This window comes from Bombus affinis, chromosome 4 (genome assembly GCF_024516045.1).
Source record: "Bombus affinis isolate iyBomAffi1 chromosome 4, iyBomAffi1.2, whole genome shotgun sequence".
Taxonomy (NCBI): Eukaryota; Metazoa; Arthropoda; class Insecta; order Hymenoptera; family Apidae; genus Bombus; species Bombus affinis.
This window is the reverse complement of record NC_066347.1, coordinates 11,183,952-11,210,612: the sequence shown is the minus strand read 5'-3', so window position 1 is coordinate 11,210,612 and position 26,661 is coordinate 11,183,952. Positions and strand designations below refer to the sequence as shown.

The 26,661-nt window shown below is 33.6% G+C and overlaps 2 protein-coding genes and 1 pseudogene across 3 annotated transcripts in view; 1 reads left to right on the top strand and 2 right to left on the bottom strand.

Annotated features, from left to right (window-relative positions):
• The window catches only part of LOC126915214 (integral membrane protein DGCR2/IDD-like), a 50,920-nt gene that overhangs the window by 20,266 nt on the left and 3,993 nt on the right, over positions 1 to 26,661 (bottom strand). Inside the window, exon 1 of one of the 2 annotated variants that reach the window (XM_050719679.1) lies at positions 26,022 to 26,073. The exons of the other annotated variant lie outside the window; for it this stretch is intronic. The gene's annotated coding sequence lies outside the window, so the exon portion shown is untranslated. Of the gene's footprint in view, positions 1 to 26,021; positions 26,074 to 26,661 lie in introns of those variants that run through there. 2 annotated transcript variants of the gene reach the window in all.
• Positions 742 to 3,236, top strand: LOC126915216 (omega-amidase NIT2-like; annotated as a pseudogene).
• Positions 13,662 to 23,799, bottom strand: LOC126915213 (integral membrane protein DGCR2/IDD-like). Its single transcript, XM_050719678.1, has 3 exons — positions 23,528 to 23,799; positions 21,464 to 21,612; positions 13,662 to 14,263 (listed from the first exon to the last, which is right to left on the bottom strand). The coding sequence occupies exons 1-3, from the start codon at positions 23,607 to 23,609 to the stop codon at positions 14,090 to 14,092; spliced, it is 405 nt and encodes a 134-aa protein (XP_050575635.1). The 5' UTR covers positions 23,610 to 23,799; the 3' UTR covers positions 13,662 to 14,089.

The following is a 26,661-nucleotide window of genomic DNA, read 5'->3' as shown; positions in this document are numbered from 1 at the left end:
TAATAAAAGAAAGAAAATCGGAAGTACGATGCACAATAAGAACAAGTATGATAAAGTGGGGGATAAAAAATCAGAAAGACGAAAAAGGCGCTCCGAATCTAATGATGACAGCGATAGTGATTCTGAAAAGAAGAGACGGAGAGAAAGAAGTAACTCTAATAGGAACGATTCTTATAAATTAAAAAGATTGAAAAAGTCAAAGAAACATAAGAAGCACGATTGTTCATCTGAAAGATCAAGTAAAAAACATAAAAAGAAAGACAAAGAAAGAGAAAACGTTAGAGATAAGAAACCCAGAGATTACGCAGACAGAAAGAAACACAAAAGACGAGAAAGATCAAGATCTCGATCATTTAGTAGGCAGTAATATTTTCCAGGAACGTATTCGGTCACTTTACTTTCAAGATAAATTGTACAATTTTATTTATACAGATTTTATAATAAAGTGTATTTTTACAAAATATTATATTTCTTTTCTTACCCTTAACTGAAAATTACATTTAATTATAATATGTAATAATGTTTACAATTACATCAAAGTTAATGTCCTAAACTTTATCAATAATTATTAAAAATCCCCGCGTATTGTTTACGTAATGTTGATATCGAGTAGTAACATACATAACCTCAAAGAACATTATGATACTTACGAACATCGCTAAACAAGTAGTGCGAACGATGTCGAGTAAGTATTCACTATGTATAAAGTATTTATAGGTAAAAAGTATGGGAAATATATAACCGAGTGTATTTAACTTTTCCAACATTTTAGCATTTCGCTTGGCGTTGGTACAACTTCAAGTAAATGAAGTAAAAAGCAAAAATGTAGAGCGGGCAGTTTCCTACATTTCCAGCGCGAAAGAGCATAATACTGATATTATCGCTCTTCCTGAATGCTTTAATTCACCATATGGAATACGTAATAATTTGTTTCTTTTTCTAATAATTTATTATATGTATAACAACTATATAGAAAAAAGTAAAAGTAGACAAATTACCTTATCGTTTATACTTCCATAAAGATTGTGAATTGACTCGAGAATATAGAATTTCCCCACTTTTATGATTATCGTGATTTTTGTATAAATATATTTTTTAAGATACTAATAATTAGGTATTTATAAACTAGTATTATCAATTATTTTGTATTTATAATTCCACCTATAGTAGTTAAAAATTAAAGTTAGTTAAAATCTAACTTTATGTTTCAAAAAGTACTAGCAAAGTCGTTAAGTAACAAGTCACTGGTACTAACCCAAATAGCATGATTGTAATTAAACAAACATTTCTAAATATTCATTTTTCATCTTGAACCTGTAGAAACAATTTATTATATGTACTATTATCTAAGTAATTATATATTTAAGTAAATCGAAATATAAAATTTAGTTATTTTAATAATTTAAAAAATAAAAAATTGACAAGCATTTCAACCTAATTTATAGTTGGAACAAAGGACAGTTATTTTTCATTAATTGAAATATTGCAATGCAGAATAGTTTCCAAAATACGCCGAGAGTATTCCTGATGGTGAAACGAGCGTTGCTTTATCGAAGACAGCTAAGGAAAACAGCATTTATGTAGTTGGTGGTACGATACCTGAAATAGAGGGCGATAAATTGTACAATACCTGCTGTACTATTTGGGGTCCCGATGGAACTTTGATAGCAAAACACCGGAAGGTAAATAATATACCTCCATGTGGCTTTGAAATTGAAAATATCGGGGTGGAGAAAGTGACTCTATCTAGGAATAATTTAGGAATATACATATGTACATACGTGTACTATAACCAATTCTATAATTTAAAAAATATGTTATAGGTTTATAAAATACGTTTTGATACGAGAAACATACATTTTTGTCGTAATATAATATATAAGTTTTTGTACAATATATTTGTTTTGTAATATAAATTTTTCACATACGAAAAAACTTATTTTTTCTTAAAAAATATTCCTTCTCAAATATTATTAAATGATAAAACTTTTTAATAAAAGAAAGTGATAAAAACGCTGTCAGTTATTAAATAAAAAACAATTAAAGTTTAAAAGTTCGTAACATTGATGTTAAATTACAAAAGTTACAGCAATAGAGTTAGCAACTATATTTTTATGTTATTAGATACATCTATTCGACATCGACATTCCCAACAAGATTACTTTCCGAGAGAGTGATTCACTCAGTCCTGGTGATTCCCTAACAATGTTTGATGTGAAGGGCTGGAAAATAGGTATTGGCATTTGCTATGATATCAGATTCGAGGAAATGGCACGCATTTATCGGAACAAAGGTACAGTAGCTTAATCGAACAATACTTAACTAGCAGGAAAGTAACTATCTTTCTTAAATATATTCTATATAAAATATAATCAATATAATCTGTAACTCTGTATAAAAAGGAGCTTAATTTAAAAAACCAGTATATTCGCTGAAAATGAAATAAATAAAAGAATTAGAAGCACGACAAGAGGACTGTTCTCGCATATTCATAAATTATGGAATGTGGACTGTGCACCTACAAAGTTAACTAAGATTCAGTGGTCTCATATTTCCCGTTTCTCTGTGTTAGGTTGCCAAATGCTGATATATCCGGCGGCATTCAATATGACCACTGGACCACTGCACTGGTCATTACTTCAGCGTTCCAGAGCGAATGACAATCAATTATACGTCGCCTGTATATCACCGGCTCGTGTTCCTTCAGCAAGTTATGTCGCATGGGGACATACACAGTTGACAAATCCCTGGGAGAAAATCCTTTATGATTTGGAAACTCAGGAAAATATGATGGTCACCGATATCGGTAATTTCCAGCTTAACATTAAAAGCGAGAAATCCATGATGTAATTAACTTTTAGTCTCGTTGGTTTATCGTTTTTCTTTTCTCTCAGATTTGAAAGTTGTTGAGGAAGTAAGGGCTCAGATACCTACATTTTCTCAAAGACGTACGGATTTGTACGACACTGTCTATAAAAAGGAGTAACTCTACACTGAAACAGAAAATGTTTTCTCATAATATTTCTACTACAATACCGTTTTTTTTTTTTTTTTTTTTTTTTTTTATGAATTATTACTAATTACTTATCATTTGTACTAAATGAATAACTCAATTAAGAAAACCAAAATGTTATAAATGATAATCTGTATATCTTGTGTATCAATATGTAACTGGATATTGTAATAATATTGGAATGTCTTTGATCAGGGATATGATAAAGAACACGCGAAGACTACATTCTTTTGAACATCTTTAATATCCATCATTTATAACATTAAACATCTTTTTAAATATTTAGATAGATTAATACGTAACTCTTTATATATATAAACATTAATTTGCAGTTACAAGCTTAGAGAAATTGGTCGATTAATATTTATAGATCGGCTGTCTTGATGAAAGGCTTAAAGAAAGCAAAAACATAACAATGTCGCAAATATAATTTATAGTTTAACTTCTTTCTTGTATCTGTCTGCCTTTCACGATGTTTTACCAATTACAATAAGTAATTTCGACTTCTTTGCGCTCCGTTTTAACGCATTCGAGACGGAAAGAAATTCATATCAATCAGTAGGCATAATATATATATAACTGTACATAATACATTATAGTATAACATAGTATATAATTTTATATTTTAAAAACATGAGGCATAAAATTTAAGATTGTCATCGATTTAAAATTAAAATATGAAAAGGATATTCCAGAGAGAGAAAAGCACAGTATCATTCTAACAAAACATTCAGATCGTACTGACACCCAGGAATCGTATTACAATAAAATCTCGGTCTCGAATGAATTAACATGAACGATTAACATGAAACACACTTGCGGCTTAAACACCTTCGATATCGAGGAAATTCAAACTTTACAAATAAAAGCAGCCTGTTCCTCTTTCCACCACAGACTCTCATACCATATCCGCTCTTATCCAGGCTTTTACTTGAAATCTCTGTCTATTTACAATTTAAATTTACCCGGACCACTCGTTGAATCGGCAGCCCTTTATAAATATATAATGAACCCAGAACATATACCTGTGCCCCTAGCTGGTATCAGCTCTAGTAACGTTCATACCGGAACTTTCATACGACGCCAATTTGTCACGCGTGAACATCGATTCTTTCAGGGGTCACGGCTTTATGGGATTATATCCTTTAAAGTAATTAAAGTGATACTAATGATACAGAATTTTTTACAAATATTTAATATGTCCATAAAATAGGAAGTTTCGTGCTCTCTTATTTTATATTAATTATAAATTAATAAGTTTTACATTTGTTATCTATAGATTTAATAAATTATTAAAATTCCATGAAGACATATTCTGGAACACATTAGAAGATTTTGCTGTAATTTACAACAGATGCTCCGAGTACGAACAGGCAGTAGACGAACAAATAGAAATTCAGGCTATTGTGGTAGTATAGCTCACGTGGGATTTTAAGCTCGAATTGGACTTAAACGTTACGATCGTCGTGAATAATTACGATATATATCCTGTACGACGAGCAGAGAATCTTAAATTATTAACGGCAATTCCTTTGTGCAAAGTGCAATTTTATTAACGGCCTGTAACGAATGAACGGCTCGTTTTGAATAAAGTTTACATTTAGAAAGTAAACACAGAAACACATTTTAAGAAACTAAGATATCGAGTTCTACTTGTAAACATCAAGTGCTCTTCGTTTGAGAAGATTACGAGTCTCTTCTTCGATAACGACATTAATTAAGAAGTTTCGATACCGTTTATGACATTAAGATCTCATTAGTAAAGTTATATCATTAAAATCCTACTGTTCCTAGAGAATATATATAGTTAAAACTTCCAGAGGATCAACAGGTAAAGATATTGTTGATAAAAGCATTGTTAGTGACAACTGACTGTAATCGATATCTGCTGGGTGAAGTTGTGTGTTCTGAGAATCTGTGTTAATGCAAGGATTCTGTTACAAATCATCGACTAAAGAGCCACCGGGCACGTCCGACCGATCGATCGATACCACGAACCTTGAATGAATTAACGCCCAAAGTGGAACGGATTTAATAGATCGGGTGTTAGTGTAATTTGACACTTTGTTTATACTTGCTTTATGCAAACAAAGTTTGTTGATGTTCCGAACTCGATGGTTATAAGATCTTATTGAAACTCCAGTATTTCACCCGCACGGTACGACACTTTGTTGATGATTGTCCTTGTATGTTGTTGATACTCCCCATCAGCCGTTAAATTTTGTTCGTCTATCGTACTTTTCTAGTCAGAGGTTTTCCCTGATGTTTTTCCCTACTGTCTAAGTCATCAGGTTTGCAGCTCGAGGAGGACAGATAATTCGGAATTTCCCAAAGGAAGGAGAGGTGTCGTCCGAGCCATAAAGGGACGGTCACTCAAAATGCCGAATAGATTCATTTAAATAATTATGAGAAACAAGTAAGTTTTGTAACCACAAGTTTTCAAATGTTATAGTTTGAATCTGTTCTTATAATTTTAAAAAGACCTTACAGCCAGGATCTCTAAAGAATTCGATGAAAATTCTCATGAGACATCAATTGAAACAATTAAACGCAACAGAGAATGGGTATAATCATATAATTCCTCCCCATTTCAAAATTCATTCATATACATCGATGTTTCTTTTCATATTTGTTTTATGTGTGAAGAATACGTATTTATTGGCATCAAAATATTTTCCGTTTCAATTCCTGGTCATTTTAGATCGAAACTTCCAAATATCGTTGATTAAAAATTTTTTAATTTTTAAAATGAAAGGCACTAATTAGAGGACAAAAAGTTGTTTCAATTATTTGAACATTCTGCTTCATTCCTACAATAACATATTTTATTTTAAATGAAAACAAGAAACAATACTATTGTGTATAAGTTTAACGGAGTGACACAGGTGATTTGTAGCTAACACTGTAGCTAACATAGTTTCTGCAATATACCCTCTAATCGAGTAGAAACAAGGGGATTTTAGAAATTTCTATTAACCGACAGTATTGTCAACAAGTTTTAACAATGACTGAAGGTTGCAAAATTAAATATAAAATGATTTATTAATAGCATATGCAGTGTTAAATTTGTAAATAAGCAGTTTATCTTTTAAGAATAACAAAGACACCAGAAAATAAAGATAATATTCTAATTATATTGCAAACTAACGAATAATGTAAAGAATTTATTTTTGTTATCTATATCACAGATTTTAGGTAAAATATTAATTTACTTATTACTAGGAGATTGAATTTGAAATATAATTATAATTTATAAGGGACACCTTTAAACTAGCAGATATTTGGTAGCAGTTCTCTAGCCTTTGTACAATATAACACAGTTCGGTTTAATTGAGTTTAATCCCTTTGACCAGCCAGTTTCCAATTTCATTAATGGCATAATCTCCTGACAATTTCATACCCTTCAAAAGAAACACGATTTTCTATTATTGTTTTACAATCGCGGAATATGATCAGTGTTTCAATTAAGCTCCACTGTTCTAATTTCCCGTCTACGCACGATGTGGGTACACCGTTTTTTTGTTGTTTTTAGATACAAGTGACGAGAAATTATGAAATGATATTTTAAATTTAAACTGATTTCATTCATCGATTTATTGTAGCGACAATGGTAACTTGTTTAAATAAAGATTTTATAAATAAAATATTTAAGGTCTAAAATAATAAATTGACACATGTGAAAACATTAAAGCTGTTATCCTTATTCATGGTCTTGTTGCAACGTGTTTAACGAGCGTAACGTAGGCGTGAAAACGAAAACGTTGAGACTCTTGTGGCGTAAAAAGACTGAATTCCTCATAAAAATACAAGAAACGAATACAAGAAACGTGCACATGGTTTATTCTCGACCTTGGATACGTAAAACCAAAAAAAAAAAAAAAAAAAAAAAAAAAGAAAAAGAAAGAAAAAAAAAAGAAAAAAAAAGAAAAAAGAAAAAAGAAAAAGAAAAAGGAACAAAAATTTTTATTGGTTTATTAACGAAACCCATTGTATCATTTTTACTACTCTATATAAAACGTAGAATCATATACTGACGAATGTTATTTCGAATTTCTAACTTCAGAACGATAATTACATATTTGTAATTACCAATACGTGGTAGTAGCATTAAAAATACGGAATATTCAACGAGATGAAATATAGGTAAGGTATTTAAAAGAAAAAAGATTGAAACGTTCGATGTAAAACGATGAAATTAAATGATTGGATTTGAAAACTTGATTCGGTTTAATAAGTCGATGAAAAAAGTATTCATCCTATGAAAAAAGAATTCATGTTCCTGTCGATATATCAACGACGCGCGCCGTTACTTCCGACTGCTCTGCAATTCAAATGCAGTACTCGAATATACATGGCGAAAGAAATGGAAATTGAGCAATTTAAGGGAACGAATTACTCTCGCGTCCGCGTAACTTCAAAATGTTTCACGTGTCCGTGTTTGCGAAACGAAATTCGTCGTTGTCCAATTAACACGCTTGCAGATGCTACATTCACTTTGTTGCATATAGGGCTTAAATATATGAACAAATAGAACGGAGCAACTGTCATTAGCGTAATTTTAACGCGTTAAAATAAATTAATACATAATTTCGTCATTTACGTTTATTACGTTGGTCTACGTTTTTTCATCTACGTCATCTACGGCATCTACGCGAATCTTATTAATTACGTCTTTGGCAGTGTTCGTTGCTATAAATGAAACTTAATAGTTGTTGAAACCGCTCGAAAGTCGTGTTCCTAAATCATTCCCTCGTCTCGTATCGTGTTCATCAAATGGAAAAGGAGATTGTGTTTTAATGAAATCGCTTGTTACTATCAATCTAGCTGTGTCACTCGCATAGGAGAAGAAAGTGAGGAAGGAGAAAAAAATTAAGGTAAGGTCATCAATGAGCAAAATGTTTAATGTAATTAAAATTGTAATTAAAATTGAGTCCGCTGCAACCCTCATGACATTTAAAATTCCATACGTATATTGTTATACGTAACATTGCCATATTAAATATATTCGATCAAACAGGTATGTTCAATAAACATTCGATCTCGTTCCCTGAAAGCTGTTCCTGGATATCTGGTTGGATACTTTGCGCACGGAAATACAGAGTGTCAACAGTAACAAACCCTCTATGTAGTGTTTTTGCTTTGCTCTTTTGAACAGGTAGATAACATTTTGCTTCGAAAAACGGATATATATTCCACGGATATGCACATACAGAGTATGTGTATAGATATACACATTGATATACACCTTTGTACAAAGTGTCAAAAAAGTATTTATCGCGGTTTTTTTTCAAGCCATTCTACACCTTCGATTTGATGAAAATTGGTTAAATAAGTGTAGCGCAAAATTGATCTTGACCACAATTTTCAGTGTCAAATTGTTTTTCTATTGCATCATATAGTGCTCATTAGAAAGGAGAGTTCCGTTCTTTTAGCAAAAATGTTTGAAATTTCATTAATACTTAGACTGATTAGATCTTATTCATATTTTAAGGTCAAATATGGAATACAATAACATCAATACTAATATCTACTTTTTTGTGCGAATTACTTTATATTTCAATCTTCCTTGATATGCAGTGACAAGCAAAAGTGTAAACACAGCCCGTTGATTTTACGTAAAAAGCGAATGTCGAAGGTATAATGAGAAAAGAGCATTATTATTTGAAGAGCATTCCACAAAATAATTTACCTAAATAGTAGTTAATTCTATTGGATATAATAAACGTGAAGTAGTACTAGTGGACGAAATACTATGTTGAAACCTTGATTCGACGAGTATAATTAATGTGCAAAACTGTAAACATGGTTTGAGATGTCCATTTTTGTAAAATGTTTTGTACATTATTAATGTTAATGAAAATTAACTATTACATTTCGTTAATAATAACTTGTAGTTATTGTAGTACTGTTACCTAATCTTTACCGATCACTTGAAAAATTAGTCTTTTACATTTATGTGTTTACTTTTTTCGCTCGTCACTGTACATGTTTAAGTCAGATATGAAATATCTGGCGTATTCCAGCGGCTTTCATTAAATCTAAGATGTTGATATCCTTAATATTGAGAATGTTGTTAGTAAAGTAACTATTTCTATCCAAAAACAAGATATCTTTGAGACAACGTGAATTTTCGTTCCAATTTTCTTAACTTACAAGTATAAAATTTTCATCGCATGATACAATCTATCCTACAAAGTTCTGGCACACGACGAAGCTGAGAACATAGATCTTCTTCAAATATTATTTTTCTCACTGCTTCGTGTGGAATTTCTACTCGACGAGATGTTATTAAACGCTCAAAAGCTTATTATTAAACGATAACATACTTTTTCCTACATGAATGAACATGAAAGACGTCGAGTGAGGAATTAGAACAATTGTGGATGGTTGGAAACTATTATGCTGCGGTCTACCATTCGTTTTTGCCTATATATACCACGGAACAAAGGATAATTTTCACCGAATTCATGCAGAGCAGATTTTCTAAGTTTTACTGTATATGATTACACCAATTATATTATATTATGTTATTACGATGTTATCTAATTAATTGTTGTCTATTTGTTTTGATACTTATATTAACCATTATTTATAACATAATATACTAGATACAATTAGTATACACAATTAGTATAAGGATTAGTATAAGAAATTTTAAACAGCTTTTTTCAAAAGAACGAATCATTTACGATCCAGGGGTTTTCTGGAAGAAGAGAAACTTTCGTTTCTCGTGATGAGTACTTTATGATGCAATAAAAAATTTTGTCTGAAAATTATACTCAAGATCAATTTCATGATCCATTTTCTCTAACAGATCTCCATCTTCCACAGCTATAACAAATAATTTTTTGACACTCTATACATTTAACATCGATTATAATTCTGATAATTGAAACACCGAACATCAATGTGTTTATTCACTACGCCAACACAGATAACAATTAACATTGATATATAATATATATTTGACGATATATATGTGAAAGAATAGAAATTTCATTTAATCGACTATATGACCATACTCGGTTAAGTACCAACAACGACTATCTATCAACCTTATCTTACTTCCTCAAAGATATAGAAAGACTTAAAAAATTTCAGCCATGTGATTTGGTCCTTTAAAATTTAGAAGTAATATAACGATAAAATACCATCAAAACCTTTAAATTTCCAATATTCAAGAGAAACTTGAAATCTCGTTTATTTACTCAGCAACAAAATCTTATTTACCTTCAGAGAACCTATACAATTTTTGCACAGCTCGATATCTCTCCTTTAAACAAAACATCAAAGTATGTTGTTCCTAACTTCAAAGGGTTCAACTCAATTTTTTGATCAATTTCTCTCGTCCTATACGCTCGTTTCAAAGCTTATAATACCATCTACACCTTTGCCTTGTGTTCCATCCATGGTTCCTATGCATGCAATTTTATTATTATCGTTCCAAAGGATCTTCGCATTTCTGTTTCGCTCGTGATAGGTATTCACATCTGTTTTACCGTGCTGTTTCATCTTCTGCGAACGATATGGTCGGAAATGATATGACGTTGAATACGCACAGGTCGTTAAACGAGAATTAATTCAAGATAGATTCAAACGGAGTTAATTAAGTGATCCCAATTCCACAGCCTTGGGGACTGAACGCGTTTTCCTTCCGAACGGTTCGCTCGTGTCGAGCGATGCAAATTTCAGCAAGTGTTTCACCAGCACGTGTTTACTATTAAATTTATTTATTTCTTTTTTTCTTTTTTTTTTGATTTTTTTTTTTTTTTTTTTTTTTTTGGCTCGGTTACCTTCAAAGTATATTTGCGTATTTCTTGAGCGATTTTTAAGGTATTATTTCTTATATTATTGGAAACAGTAATAATTTTTAGATTAGTAACAAAAGGTACATTTAAATTTTATACAAATTTTAAGGAAATTGGCATAGAGAAATACCAAATTACTGACATTCCTTGTAGTATGTTATTTTAATTTTACGTAATAAAATAAGGTGTTTCAATTTGAATTCATTAAATGCTGTCTTAAATATTCAATTTGAGAATTCTTTGGAGAAAGTCGAAAAAGATTTAGAACTATTCCCTAATCGATAAATAAACGCTTCAAGAATTGAGAACCACTGACTCAGGGGAACTCAGTTAATCGAGTAATACGAATAGTTCCGTGATACTGCAGAAGCCATTTACTACGTTCGCCTAACATGATTTTATCGATAAAAGAGAGATCACTACTTCTTCCCTATACTTGATACGTAAAAATAAAAATCTTAAAAAAAAGAAAAAAAAGAAAAAAACTCGTTGCCGAACATTTATTTTCGTTCTTTCTGATACAAAAAGACCATTTTTGTAGTCAGAAACTTAACCGAGCAGCTTTCTCAACACACCGAAATTCGAACATTTATTACACACTTCTTATTCGGAGACAATGAGAGGAAAAAGATTATAAGATTCTATGGAAATATTATGTTAGAAGAAAGCTGTCAGTACCTAATAGGGTGGTCCTTCTATAGTACACACGTATACCTATAATAGCACAATAATAGATTACAACGACTACAACATTTATACGTATCTATCCGATAGTTTTTAATAAACTATGAGTTCCATTTAGTCACATTTAACAATCTAACAATATAGTCCCCCCATATCTAATTTATTCCTTAACTCATAAAATACGTGCTTTAGCATATAAACAAAGCATAGTATAGTGAATGTTACAACTAAAAGAAGATAAAAGAACATACTTTTTGCTTCAAATAATTAAGATAAAATTTAGATACGGAGCTTTCAGCTTATGAAAGTCGAAGAGAAGATATATATTCCATTTGGTCATATTCTATTTAAATTCGTAACTACTCGTTCCATTTACATATTAACAAAACATTTTTATCGACAAGCTACCTAACAGAAAGACCTTTTTGTCACTCTAAATTGCCTCAAAAGAAAATCCCTTGTCAAACATACCATGTTTCTCGTACGAAAATCCAAAAAGGATTTTCCAAAAAGATATATTCAGTGAACCATGGTTCGTGACTGGTGAGCTTGAAAAGAGATGAAGCGTTGAAGCGTCAAAGTTGATATTCCACCAAGCTCTCGACCCTTCTATCTCAATAATCCTGATCAAAATTCGAATGAACTACCCAACGAAACGATCACCGTTTTCTATAGAATCTCTTTAAGCATTCTTCATTAAGGAATCGTCAGATTTTACCCCATTACGTTCTTCCATCACAATCTTCGTAATGACGAAGAAAAATATAAAAGCTTTTAAAACCCGACAGCGCTGTCATTTTCTAAAAACGTCGTCTTTATACTCCTGATGACCACGAGCACATCCGACTACCAAATATAAAATGCATTGTGAGTGTGTCATCAGCATAATTTTCGTGAAAAGAGCAATTTTTCTTGATAACTATAATTTGTAACATAGATTAAAATCGCTGATTTGATCCCTCTGATATTGTTGTCTTATGAGAGTTTCGCCTGGTCTTAATTGGTTCTGTTGATTCTTATCGTTGTGAAAAGTCGATTCGCTATACATCTTTTGTATAGAGAACTATTATGTGATGTAAGAGTGTAATGTTGTAATATTTGTGATCCTTACTTTATTAATTTTGTCACTGAGCCGTTCTTTGGTTCGTTGAGCAGTTCATGTTCCCTACTTGTTTCGCTTGGTACTTTCATAATTTTCGCAATTACAATAAAAGATTTAATTTCTAATAAGTTAAAGATTTGATCCCTTGCTTTATGATGTACGAGAACCTTTGAACTAACAACTTTGAAGTGACAACTGAACGAGAAATGACAAGCTTTCATTTCAATCTATATTTAAGATATTTAATATTTAATCGGTTTTCGTGACACCGAATAAATAATAAATAATAAATTTGAAGGGAAAAAACAAGAGATTAAGAAAAAATTCTAAAAGAGACACAAATCAGTAGTATTATTTTATATTACTTTGCGAATTACTTTTCAAGCATAAAAATAGTTTGACGGTCACTTGTAGTTCCTTCCTTGCCATTTCATTTATTAAATTCGTTTAATTTCGTAAAGAAAATAGCCACTCGTGGCGAGTTTCGTGTCTAAAATAGAATTTTGTCATACAGGCTGGTTGGTAATTGATAGTACAAGCGGAAAATTGGTGATTCTACTCGAAAAAAGAAGTCGAAAATATAGAATAAAAATTTTTCGTTCGAGACTTTATTTTCGAGAAAATCGACTTTGAATTTTTGATCGGTATGCGTGCAACGCGTGCAACGCGTGCAACATATTGGAAGGGTTTATCAACATAACGTCAATCGAAACAAACAATCTACAATAAAATCCGTTATAACGAAACGTGATAAAGTGCACGCGTACCGAGCGAAAATTCAAAGTCGATTTTCTCGAAAACAAATGAAAAATTTGTATATTTTCGACTTCTTTTTTTTACCAGTTACCAACCACCCTGTATATCCAACAGCTCACTTTTTCTTTGTAAATATTATTAATAATTTTATCAATTTTTTATATTTCCATACTTCATACAAGTGACAATAAATCATAAAAGTTTCATAGAAATCATAAAGATTAGGGGATAAGTATACCACTATATTTTCATATATGTATATGTATATATATTCCAAAATTACATGATAGAATATGAATAATATTGAACAAAATATAATCAACTACAGTACCATGGAAATACAACAGATTACAATTTTCTACCTGTCACCGATTCATCGTCATCTCCTTTCATTCTTTTGACATATGTAAAAACAAATTAACCCGTCTGATATAACCATACCTCGCTCTTTGAATACAAAAATCTATTCAAATGAAATAAAGGGGAAGAAAATAAGAATAAATATAATTACTCAGGTATAATCTTCTCGAGGTATAATTATTCAGTTACAAATGATTCTTCGTTAACACACTACATACATACACTACTTCTTTTACACTACTTTTTACTACTTCGTTAACACACTACATACATACACTACTTCTTTTCCCGATGGCTGAAGCTAATCGTCGATGTTTATAAGGTACGAATTTTGTCAACGGCGCCATCGGAATTTTTATTGAGAAATTAAAATATTACAATTACTATCACTAAGCCCAGCATCCACAATACACTATGTTTTTCAAGTCTAGCTGAACCATTGACAATGACCACATCAGATCCCGACCAATACCCATTGTCAACCTCATCCAGGCATTGGAACTCGCAACAGCGGCGTCCAATGCGGAATTTCTTGCAGCTCTGTAATAAAAAGAAATCGATTAATTGTACGGATCAATCGTCACTAGACTACTCGAAAATCCAGGTCATTCAAAGAATGAAAGAAAAAAGAATTGCTCCAATTCAACCATTGCTTTTGCAAAACTAGTATTTGAGAACCATTGGTCAAATATATTATAACACTAAACGTACATTTCGGGAAGAATAATTTGTGCTATGAAACAAAATTTCATCAGCAGTTTCAACTTAAATATAGATCCGACGATTATTTACGAACAAATAGTATAAATCTTTTAGCAATATGAAATTCGCAATATTTATTCAAATATTTATATTTATAGTACGCCATTAGCAAAGAAGACATGTTTGCGTGCGTTATCGATTTTACGCTTTTGCCACGCAAACATGGAAATTGCGATTCAAAATTGAATTTGCACTGAAAACGGTTGACGTTACGACACCAATAACATATTTCAAAAACATTGATGATATCATACGGAATCAGAGAGATTCTATGAGAAGTTAAACGCATAATCATCCTATTGTAAATAACAGGAACAGAAAGTACACAAGGAATAATACAGAATCATCCTATCCTATTCTACAGGATTGCTTTGATTCGAGCTCAAACATAGGCAAATCTGAAAGAATTTTTCGCAGAATTTCCTTCCCCTTTGAATTGGGTTTTATACAGAACGACTTTAACCTTTTCAAGGAAATACCTATAGAGTGTGACGATCTATGATTTTAAATAGAGAGGTATATCTGAAAAGAGGTGGATGTAAAACGTAGCATATAAAACGTAGATCAAATCTTTATTCAAGGATTTTTTCTCTTCGCAGAGAATCAGGTTTTCAAGAACGATCGAATATGTATGCACTCGATTTACACGTGAAGTTGTCATTAAAAATATTGTTGCGTTTAAAAAGATAAATATTGATTTAAATTTAACGAAATTGTTAGTCCAATTGTTTTAAGCTTAAACATATGTAGGTGTCACATTTATATATTGAAAATCTGGGTGCGGCATTAATTAACAAATCTAGTCACGCGCACACGTACTTTAAAACCATGCTTGAAAATCGATATTCCCTGAAACAATGCATCGTTCTGCGCTTCCAATCTATTTTCGCACGAAGAATCAGTCCATTCATCGTTGTCGTCACCATCGCTACTGTAATCTATATTACTCGAATAAATACTATATCTTGATTGGAAAATCGCATATTTTAACGAACTTTCTGTGTGTGCTTTTTTTTTTTTTTTTATGATTTTAATTGGCAATTTCCGAAATTGAACTATAGCTTGAGAATAAACCGATAATATTTGAGAGTATATATACATACATACATCATGTTTTTGATGGGTTTTGTAGTAAAATAATTGTAAAAAAAGCAAACTTTACAGCAAACAAAAGAAAAAATTACCATATTCGAGTAATAAATTATAGAAAATTACCAATGTAAATTAAAACTTAAAAAGAAGAATCTATTACACGTAATAAAGAGAAGGACTTGTTCACGAACGGCAATTCAACAAATACAGTCGTTGCAGAAACATAGTTTTACAAGGGAGAAGAATCTCTCTAGGAACTCGACGATGTCACGTCAAGCGAAAATTCAATAAACTGATTACTAACCGTATTACCAGCGGCAATCGTGTTACGGCAATTCGTAAATAAGTTAGTCGTCTATTTGGAGAAACGTCGCTGGCAATATCGTCACATTTTAATTACGTCAGCGCTATCAATTGGTCTTGGAAGAAAGTTTTCCATTATGTACTTTTGCCCACGGCGTCGTTCCAACAAATGAATCCGAGTTTTGAATCGCTTTCTCTTATATCACGAATTTGTAACGGTGTTTCTTCAAACTTTAAACGATTGTAATGAATGCCTTTGCGTACAAAGACTGATACCTGGTTTGACTAGAAGCTTCAGCTAATTAGTGCCCCAGTTAATTTGGATGTTCACTACCACGCCACTTAAGAAGTGGCTTCGTGTCCGAGCGGATTTCCCCCAGGTAAAAAAAAAAAAAGAAAAAGAGAAAGGGGGAAAAAAAGAAAAAGAGAAAGAAAAAAAAAGAAATAGAAAAAGGAAAAAAAAAGAAAAAGAGAAAGAAAAAGAAAAAGAAAGAGAAAAAGAAAAAAAATAGTTAATTTGGATGTTATAAAATGTTATATAACTTATCTAGAAGAACTTATCTTCTACTTGGTAGTCGCATAAGAGAAGACCGAGCCATTGAATCGCTCAAATAGATCAGCTGATTCGCTTAACGTATTTTTACTTCCGATGACGTAAACAAGAGCAGAAAGTACACAAGTAATAATACAGAAATGTCAAATGTACAGAGGAATAGATTTCGTTAAATCATTAGCACGTAACATTTCCTTATAATTCTATTTGTGTATAGCAAAATAGCTTGTGTGCTTTCATGAATTATAATTGATATTTAGAAGCTTTCATGTAGGTAGATATATAACTCGTGTTAATTAGTAATTTAACAATACATCATGACAACATATCATTTTCGTTTCTTCGTTTATCTCGTTATGCGCGTAAACGAATGTGTAAATAAAGACATATAATCAACGATAACATGTAGTGGCAAGCATGATAATTATCGACAAAGGAGAATATTGGTGAAATGATTGTGGTGATTTCACTCGGTGTATCGGTAAATAAACTTTGATAGACATTGCCGGTGAATTCGCTGCCGGTGAAATCGTGTCGATGAAATAATTGTCAGTGATTTAAAGATAACCCAATTTATTGATCTCCCCTTCATACAGTTGTACGTCTCTCTATAAAACATTTAGCTTAGTCACACTAAACTGGACTGGACTGGACTGCAAGTAAGAAGATTGAAATGCAAAATTCACGTGTGAGATGGAAAGTTCGATAAGGCGATTATGTATATTAACCCGAAAGAAAGCTCATGGCTTTGCAACGCGTTACACGCAACACGGAATTTCCCTCGCTGAAATAATCCTATTACAACGATACGATTTTCCTTAACAGATCTCGCAATGTAATTCTCCCTCTACAACTTTTTATTAGGTTTGAAACACGAGAGTTTCGAAGCTCTGCAAAGTCTCGCGAATCTAGAAGTCGAGTTTCAACGTATTTTCGCTTCTTATTTTATAGCTGTTAATAGTTATTATCTCACTCTGCACGTACATCAAACGAGTACTTATGTAAATCCAAAGGAAACGGAAACAACCGAGAATAATTGAGGATAATTCGAATACGTACCAGGCGGCAATACAATTTCTCGCGATTAGTAAAATGTTTCGCAAAGAAAAAAAAAAGGAAAATTGTATCGGAGAAATAGGGGAAAAACGGTGGCGTACATCAAGCAATCTTTATGGCTGTAATACATTTATTATTCATTTATGTTCATTTTCTATCGCGTAACAGACGTTGAAATAACTGGCAGAACGAGCATATAAATCTTGTATCGCCCGACCTGACTTCTCCCGATGGAAAAATATTCAACAGCCTGGGATCGTGCATCGCTAATTACTCCGTTCTACTTTTCGAACGCGTTTCCATCCATACAGAAAAGCAAGAAGGCAAACCCTATCGCACAGTCATGAAGAGATGCAAAAGCAAGAAATCAAGCAACGACATGCCGATCGACATGGTGGAAGCAGTCCTACAGAGGCTATTCACCATGGGACACGGACCCTCCCATTACGAGGGCCGCGAAGAGGCAGAGACCGAAGAAGAAGAAGGCATCAGCTTCAGCGTCGTCATCGGCGAAGGCGATGTCGTCGATGCCGCCGGAAGAATGAACACCAAGAAGGCTGCAGGAGTCGATGGAAGACTCCTGGACTGCTGGAAGCAGGAGCTGGAAGCAAGCTGGAACCAGACTGCTGGAAGACGGCCAGAGTAATACTGCTAAGGAAGCCGGGAAAGGATCGCGTACCGGCCGATAAGCATACTCCCAGCCATGAGCAAGATCTGGGAAAAATGCTTTAAGAAGATCATCGAGAGATGCATCGGAACGGACCCGTTCCATCGGAGGCAGTATGGGTTCAGAAAGAAGAATTAGCTTAGCGAATACCGATAAGAACAGGAAGAAGCTGAAACGGGCACAACGAACGGCCCTGTGCATAACAACGACGGCATAGCGTACCGTCTCCCACGCGGCACTTTGCGCGTTGACCGGGAATCTCCCGATCTACATAAAGATAAAGATGCTCGGAGAGACTTACGAGAGGAACAAGATCCATAAGACCAGGATCGGCGCGGATGACGGCAACGAGCTGAAGGAGGAACTGGAGGCGCAAGGAAATTAATACCGAGTGCGCTGCTATTTACCAAAAAGAAGATGGACATCGATCATCACACCATGCAGCTGTTAACCGGGCATGGGAGTGTGGCGGCACTCGACAAGCCAAATACCACCACTCGACACTAACTAGTGTCGGACGACGGCAGCGACATCTACAGCGGACCAGGCCCAACTACTACAACTATCACGCACGTCCAATAAATATATAACGCACACACGGCCACCTCTACAGGAGTTTTGGTGTCTATAGAAAGAGGATTGGCAAGAGCAGCGACAGCAACTGTCTCGACTGTGGAGACCCTAACGACGATGCAGAGCACGCCCTCTTCACGTGCCCGAAGTGAACGGACAGAAGGATTGAGCTGGAGAACGCTCTTGGCGAGAAGATAGACGTGGACAATCTGATCGCCACGGTGACCGCCAAGAACGAGAGCTGGGATAAATTCAGGCAATTTCGCAAGACCGTCATGTCTCACAGGAGGGTGACAACGAAGGCCTTGAAGGAGGCAAGGAGGAGAACGAGAGCAACAACAACTACTCGGAGCAGTGAAGGCAGAGATACAAGACAACAAAGAACCACAGAAGGAGATCAGCCCAGTATTCCGAACTAGCTGAGAAGATGACGAGAGCAATACAGAATATACAGAATAACTGCCCGAAGAAGAAGATACAACGGGGCATGAAAGGACAACCTGATGACTGCCGACAGGTTTTACCGGGGTTGTCTGTCCTCAAAGCAAAGGAAAAAGGAGGAGGGGTTTTTAGTGGGTATGGCAACAACATCCGCCCGAGTCCCACATAACCCAGTGATCCGCATCACTGGGTATGCGTAACAGCATTTTCCCCTCCTCACGCAAAAAAAAAAAAAAAAAAAAAAAAAGAAGCTATACACTCTATCAATTTTAAGTTGATAATTTCGTTATTATATAATTTTTCTTAGTCTAAACTGAATCCAGGAAGAAGAACTTTCATCCAATTACATACTTCATTAATTCATGAATTATATTCGTTACCGTACGTACAAAAAGAAAGTTGACTGATATAAAAATTCAAAGGATAGAACTTCTAAGCTCGCGATTGGAAACAGATTCAGTTCAATGGTTTAATTCGCCATTTAATTGAATTCTCTGGCAATTTCAGCGAACTGTGGGCTTTAAAAGTGTCCCGCATTCAAACGCAAGACTTCTCCTCCACCTTTCCCTTTCATTCAATTCCAACCTCAAGTAATTGACCTATTAATTCGACGATATATTTACATGCTCGCAAGGGATTCAAACAACTTCGTTTAACTGCGTTAAATTCGCAATTATAACCAACACGAATGTCTCAATCAATGTGCAGCTCGAAACAAATAAAAGATAATTAACTATTCAATATAACGATTGATATGTTTGATGAAGAAAAATTTATGAATTTTTAAAAACATCTCCTAGTACATTTAGCATTTTTATGATAAAAACTTAGAACACACAGGCACACATATACTATTCCATGAAATGATTTACACAGCTATGAGTCTAATCCTATGATATTATAAAGGGATGAACGAACTTTTCCTAATAAATATAACTTTATACAAAATCTTGTTTAAAAAAGTTAGTTTTTTATTCTCATTAAATTAATTTAATATCAGAATATATAATTTTAGTCGTTATCAAAATTTTATGTCAAATGCGTTCATAGATACATATATAAATAAATGTCTAATCCTATGTATTTATTTCAACTGAAATCTTAAATTAAATATTTATTAACAATATTCTGACGAATATGCAATGAAAGATAAAAACAACTTTATTTTTCTTATAGAATGTCTCATGCTTCTTACTCATTTTATGTTTCTCGTTGTCAATGCGTAACTACTTATCAGCCGCATGAATGCTAAGTTTTACTACTGAGAAACGAAGAGACATATAGATGCAAATATACGCTACCTCGCGTGAAAAAACATCAGATACATTAACCAGAAGGAATATCCGATACATATAAAATTCATAGCGTAGTTATTTATACATACGGAATAATTCTTTCTGTATGAAATATTCTTTCTTCTGAATTCTTATTATAAATGTATGTCCATTTCCTACCTTAAAATGTCTCTCCTTTGAAAAACTCCATTTAAATATAACGATTAACAAAATATTACCAATAAAAATATTAAAACGAGATGCTGAAAGAACCTTTTAATGAAGTACAAATGATTATTTCAACTTTAATTCTGTTAAATTTGAATTGAATCATTTATAAACCGAACTGGTGTATAAAATTTTATTGCGTAAAAATCGTGAAGCTGAAAATTAGGAACGAATAACGAATGAGTAACCTAGTTTCATTAAAAGGTACGTGTACGCCGATCCGCGTAACAACTTCGACACTCCAATTATTATAAAGCATGTATCCTTCAGAGATTTTTTGCGCGAACGCAAGATACCTTTTACACGTGCAACGGAATAAGTGGAACCTGATTTTCAATATTTCTTCTTGTAGAACTTGTAACAACGTAACTGTTTCACGAATATTTTCCCTGACACTTTTACAACGATGCGTAGAAATCTCCTTTTCTAATTAATAATTTCAGCATTTCTCTGAACAGTTTCGTTGCGATTAAAAAATATACAAAGCTTACGACGTGCTTGTTTAAAAATATTTATATGGAACAAGATTTCGAATTTGTCACATCAATCGCGATCTCAGCAGGTGTAAATTAATTCGTTCTAATGAACGAATAAATTAAACGGCTCGTGACAAAAATTATCCCTGTCCATGTTTGTCTTTCTAAAACTAATTCAAGGCGAGTTAAATGAATCGCTGTGTACCCTATTCGCGCAGCATGTGTTTTAACGACCAGCATGCAAGCGTTAACGGTGTACTTTAGTTTCTCATGGTTGTGTTAAGCTGGTTGCTCTTAGAATGAGCATATACTTACAAAAGGAGGTGAACAGAACATAGCCTGGCACCATTTTGGCTCCATATGATAGCAGACGCAGAGGTTGCAAACCGATGGTCCCGGCACATACGTCATTCCATGCGAGACAGCTTTTCCTTCGAAATCAGTACAATCTTCTCCTAAAGCCACTGAAAACGATTACCAGCGTCAATATCTTTGCCACTCGACAATCGTACGCGCAGTTACGCTAACCGTTTTAACGCCACGCAGCGTGATCGCTCTATTCGCGTACCGTGGTAAATTGTGCCACGATGTATGGTCACGATCATTAATTCGCAACGCGCTCAAGCGTGCTCGTCGCGAGTCATATCAGAGTTTCCTCTCGTAATTACTTGTTTTTCAAATAATCATAAACCAAATAAAAAAAAAAAAAAAACCAATATAAAAAATTACCTCTTGAATCGGAAAACCAAATCCTGCATTATAGAATGTTATCACGCAAACGTTTGTTGTAACGCTTCCAGTATAACCGATGAAATGAAGCGCGAGCACGTCGAACGGTATATTTCGATGAAAAAAACAGGATGAAAAAGGGCAGCGCGATCGCGTCGATCGGTACTCCTGGCAAATAAATAAACGAAGCGCTATCGCGCTGCATAGCACAAACCGATACGGAGTCTTGAAACATCCGACACTAAAACGGTTAATAACATTACGAAAACGACCGTACCAGGAAATTTTTGTTCAACGGATCCGCATTGCGGCTATCACGATGCTTCTTCGTTGCATCGATGCTTCATCGATGAGATTAAAGCACCGTTGAAATAGATTATTCGATTTCTTACATGGGGAAAAAGTTTTTATATCGTGTTTGCTGTTTTACTTCGCAAGTGTGCTTCACAGTATACGTTAGAACTCCAAGTCGAGCTATCCGAGTTAAAGTCTCTTGAAACTTGAAACGGCACTTAAAGGATATAGGTATAATAGAAGGTTCGTTTAAAATTCAAAAGTGTATATACGTACATATACATTTGAATAAAAATAGCGGATAATCTCAAGTAAAAAAGTAGGTTCGTGTTAGTAAAATGGTTTCAAAATACTTGTCAAAAGTCAAACGACTTGACTAATTAAGAATGGATGTAAGAGATTGAAAGCAAAGGGCATCTAAAAGTATCAATTAAGTAACAAACTCACGGTGACAAAGAGGTTTTCACTCGCTCGAATTCAAATAAATCGGTTAATTTGAGCGAAACTTTAGGTGCACGAGAAGCGACACGCGTCCTCAAGGACTACGAAGGTTCTACTCGAACGAATGAAAACTTTTCTCTGGCCCGGTGTGTATACACAAGACGTGCGAATTTAAAGTGCAGATTGTATTAACTGAAATAATTGGTTGGTTTGATCAAATTAATCGTTTTAAGCTGAAATGACGAAGGTCATCCAAGTAATTGATGTCCACTGTAATTATTTGTTAATCGCGCGTGGAATCGGAACGATTCGACCTCGTTCCAACGCGAATCGTTACTAAGGCAGAGACGGCAATTAATAATTGTCGCGTCATTTGTTCGATCGTGTTCACAAATTCAAATACGGCTGAGTGGCGGAAACCATTTATAACACGTCCCGTACCGCGTAGGTCGTATACATATCTCAGGATGAATTTTTCGTACTTCGCCGCATATATTCTCCATGTTAGACATACCATAAAATATTTCGTGCAATCCCGTATTCCTGTCTAATGTCAGGAATTCTCTTTCCATAGGTCTGCGTTTTCCATATTATCTATTTTGCTTATCAGTAAACATTCTTACAATTTGTGATTAATACTGTACGTACAAGAACGTTAAGTTTTTGACGTTATAATATTTCACATGAAATAATAATGGCTGTATATCGACTAACTTATTAATTAATTAAATTCGTGTATATCAAGTTTCCTATCATTTAATACTTTCGTGTAACCACAGGGATTTGATACTATGAAATGAAATATAAAACTTGGTAAAAAAACGCGCTTCGTTAGGAAATGAGGGTAATGATGCAAATATTTTTTGTAGCCATTATATAGAATTTCGATGGTATAATTAATCAGTATCAACTTACCAGCCCCTAACGGGAAGATAGTGATGAAAATAGCCTGCACACAGATGATCATTGCAGGTATTGTCGCAGACAAGTCCTTCATGATTGTGAAGGATCAAGAAATTTGTCGCTGTAGTAAATGGGAAAATCAGGTGTTTTAATGTCAGTAGTGCGGGCACTGGAATGCGTAGACCAGAAATATCTGCGACAAAAATCAGAATACATTTGTTTTCACATGATTAGATCAATTTTGTGTAAGACTAAGCTGATTGAACCTAACACGGGATAATTGTCCAACTTACGACCTTAACAAGCCCGCTTGATTCCCTATAAGTGCTTGAAATTGATGCTTGTATTCTTTCCAGATTAACAAGCTTTGCCCCCCCCCCCCTCCCTCTCTATTTCCTTAGATCGAGTTAGACTGCCACAACATATTATCTTTCTTCTTTTCTTTTCTTTTCTTTCGATCTTTTAAAGTCTTAAATCGCTGGTTATTATAGTGTATACATTCGATTACTCTGTAAGTCGTAAGTACATGTTTTACGTTATTTTTCATTTTCCAGCTAAATTCCACAAAAACAAGAAATATACTTCCAACGTGTTTTCACGTGTCTCTAGCAAAGATCTCAAAAACAAGTTGCGGCGCAATTTAAAACGACAAATAGCACTGTGTGTCTCGTTGTGGCAACGCACGCTTCGTCAGCTTTTTAAAAGCGCTCTCTGTCTGCTTTTTTCTCTCTTCACCGCCTATTCGTTTTTTCTTAACGAGTGAAACCGTTTTTACGAGGACGGGAGCACAGAAATGACGTACTGGCAATTCTGTTTCGTGATGACACAAGCAGCCCGGTTTCAGTGAATTAAACCTGGCCCCAAGCTTCCAATTATCTCTCCCTTCCTTTCCTTTATTTTTCCCTTCTATATCGAGTTTCAGGTTTTCTAAATTTCCATTACAATCAACTATGGCTTTTCTTTATTTTATATGTTAGCCGATGATTCATGGCAAAAGCGTCGGCTGTAAAAATATTTGGAGTTGCAACAGCAACAAGTGTGTTTTCTCAAACAGAAAATATTGGAAGCGTACTCGTTGGCAAAACAGTTCACGGATAGTTCGTCCTCTGCTTGTTATTTGTTTCAATACCGTTAGCAAATAAATTCATGAAACATAGTGGTATCGCATAAATTGAAAATAAAAGCTTTGCGTATACTTGGGAGTTGAACTTTGGCTATTATACGTATGTTATATATATAGAAGATTGCTTAGAATTTGGAGCTTAATAACATATCTCAAAATCATTGACATTAAAAAAGGTGAACCTTACTTACCAAATTTCCTTCCGTCAAATGATACATAAAATGATACATAAAAATTGAAAAAAATAATATACATAGTTTTGACTTTCTTCCGCATTATAATTTGAATCACTCGATTTATTCGACTAAAGATAATCAAGCAATAACCTCACTTTACACGTATTCTCATCACGTGAAATAGATCACATCAGGGATTTTCAAAAGTCGATGGAATATTAATAGCGATTAATTATTTATGGATGTATTCTGCACGGTTAAAGCAATCGCCTAGTGAATTATCGAGTTCCAGGAATATGAGCGGTAAACAGGATTGCAGCTATAAATGACTCTCTAACGTGTATATTAGAGATGAATTTGATCATTTATCCTCATAATACGAAATACGCTTTTAAGTGGAAATCATAATTAACAATTTCTGGCAGCGAAAAGTAAATAAATCGATAGGTTTAAATCAATATTAGAATTCTTAATATTTTTATCAAATATTTTTATCAAATATTTTAACATCGTAGAAGTGTCGTTGGAGAGAAATATTAGGTTGTTCGAAAAGTTTCTTTCGTTTTATAAAGAAATGATAGATGTACGATATTTTTTGCTTTATATTATTTTATTGAATTATGTGCGATCCACCTTTCTCCAATTTAATATAAAATAACATAAAACAAAAAATGTTGTGTATCTATCATTTCTTTATAAAACGAAAGAAAATTTGCGACAATCTAATAGAAATTTAGCTTAACACAATATAAAATGGATTGTTATGCCCCTAGGAGATAAGAACAATATGATTAATATTAATAATGAATACGTTAACGTAACGTAAAGCAGCTTTTGCAGAAGGCTATTACCTGAAAATGTTTACTAAAGAATGATAACATAAATTTTCTTAAGTACCCCATTTGATACTTAATCTACTTTGTAAATACTGTACGTCCTAACTTTGAAAGAATGCAATTTTAGCCAGAATGTTTCAAATTACCTAGCCGTATTGTTTCCTTGTAATATAATTTATATTTACATTATCTCGCGTAATTCTTTCCACTTTATTGACTTCTAAACGTTAATGTAATATAATTTTTATAATATAATTTTAATCGAAGTTATTTAAAATTTGTAGTATCTCATCCCTACTAGAATAATATTAACAAATGTGCAGAGCTCAAGTCGAATAACACCGGCTCAGATAAATAATCATCAAACTTACTTTTGTTATCGTCGATGTCAGTGATTTTAAACCAGCCAACGTCCATGCAATCAATATTATTTAGCCGGTCTTAACGCAATGTAAAAAGCAAAGAAAAGAGGAAGGAAGGAAGGAACAGGGAAACAAAGAGATAAAACGAATTTTTCATTTTCTCGAAACTAGATCGAGTTTCAAGCTGCTCGTAAAAGAGTCTGTAGCCAATCCGACTAAATTCGACGAACCGCGCTTTAAAATTCCCAGAGAACTGTGATAACCATCGAAATCTGTACAATTTGTCGATTCATCGCTTGATTAAAAAATGGAACAAAATGAGGCTGATCAGCCGGCCTTTGAACTTCTAATTATCCCTATCGTTATACCCTAGGTTGAATGCTACGATATAACCGAAACAGCTATAAGTAGGTTCACGTGATTGCCGCCATCTATTATTCACGCGTTACACATTCGCCAGACAGACGCGTCTAACGGTTGACATTGTTTTCTACCCTCAGTTCCAACGCAATTACGTTGCTACGTGCAATCAAGTCTCGAGTGAAGCTAATGATAAGTTGTTGTTCGATCCTACACAATTACTAAAATTATTCAAATTAAACTAATTTAGTCTAAAAAAACAAGTAATTTCGTTATATATTTCCTTTCA

What these genes read in the sequence shown, in the direction of transcription:
- LOC126915213 (XM_050719678.1), bottom strand. Translation starts at nt 23,609, where the DNA reads ATGAAGGACTTGTCTGCGACAATACCTGCAATGATCATCTGTGTGCAG. An exon ending in TATCTTCCCGTTAGGGGCTG is followed by an intron (nt 21,613 to 23,527) that starts GTAAGTTGATAC and finishes AATCGTTTTCAG; the next exon opens with TGGCTTTAGGAGAAGATTGT. An exon ending in TGTTCTGTTCACCTCCTTTT is followed by an intron (nt 14,264 to 21,463) that starts GTAAGTATATGC and finishes TTTTTATTACAG; the next exon opens with AGCTGCAAGAAATTCCGCAT.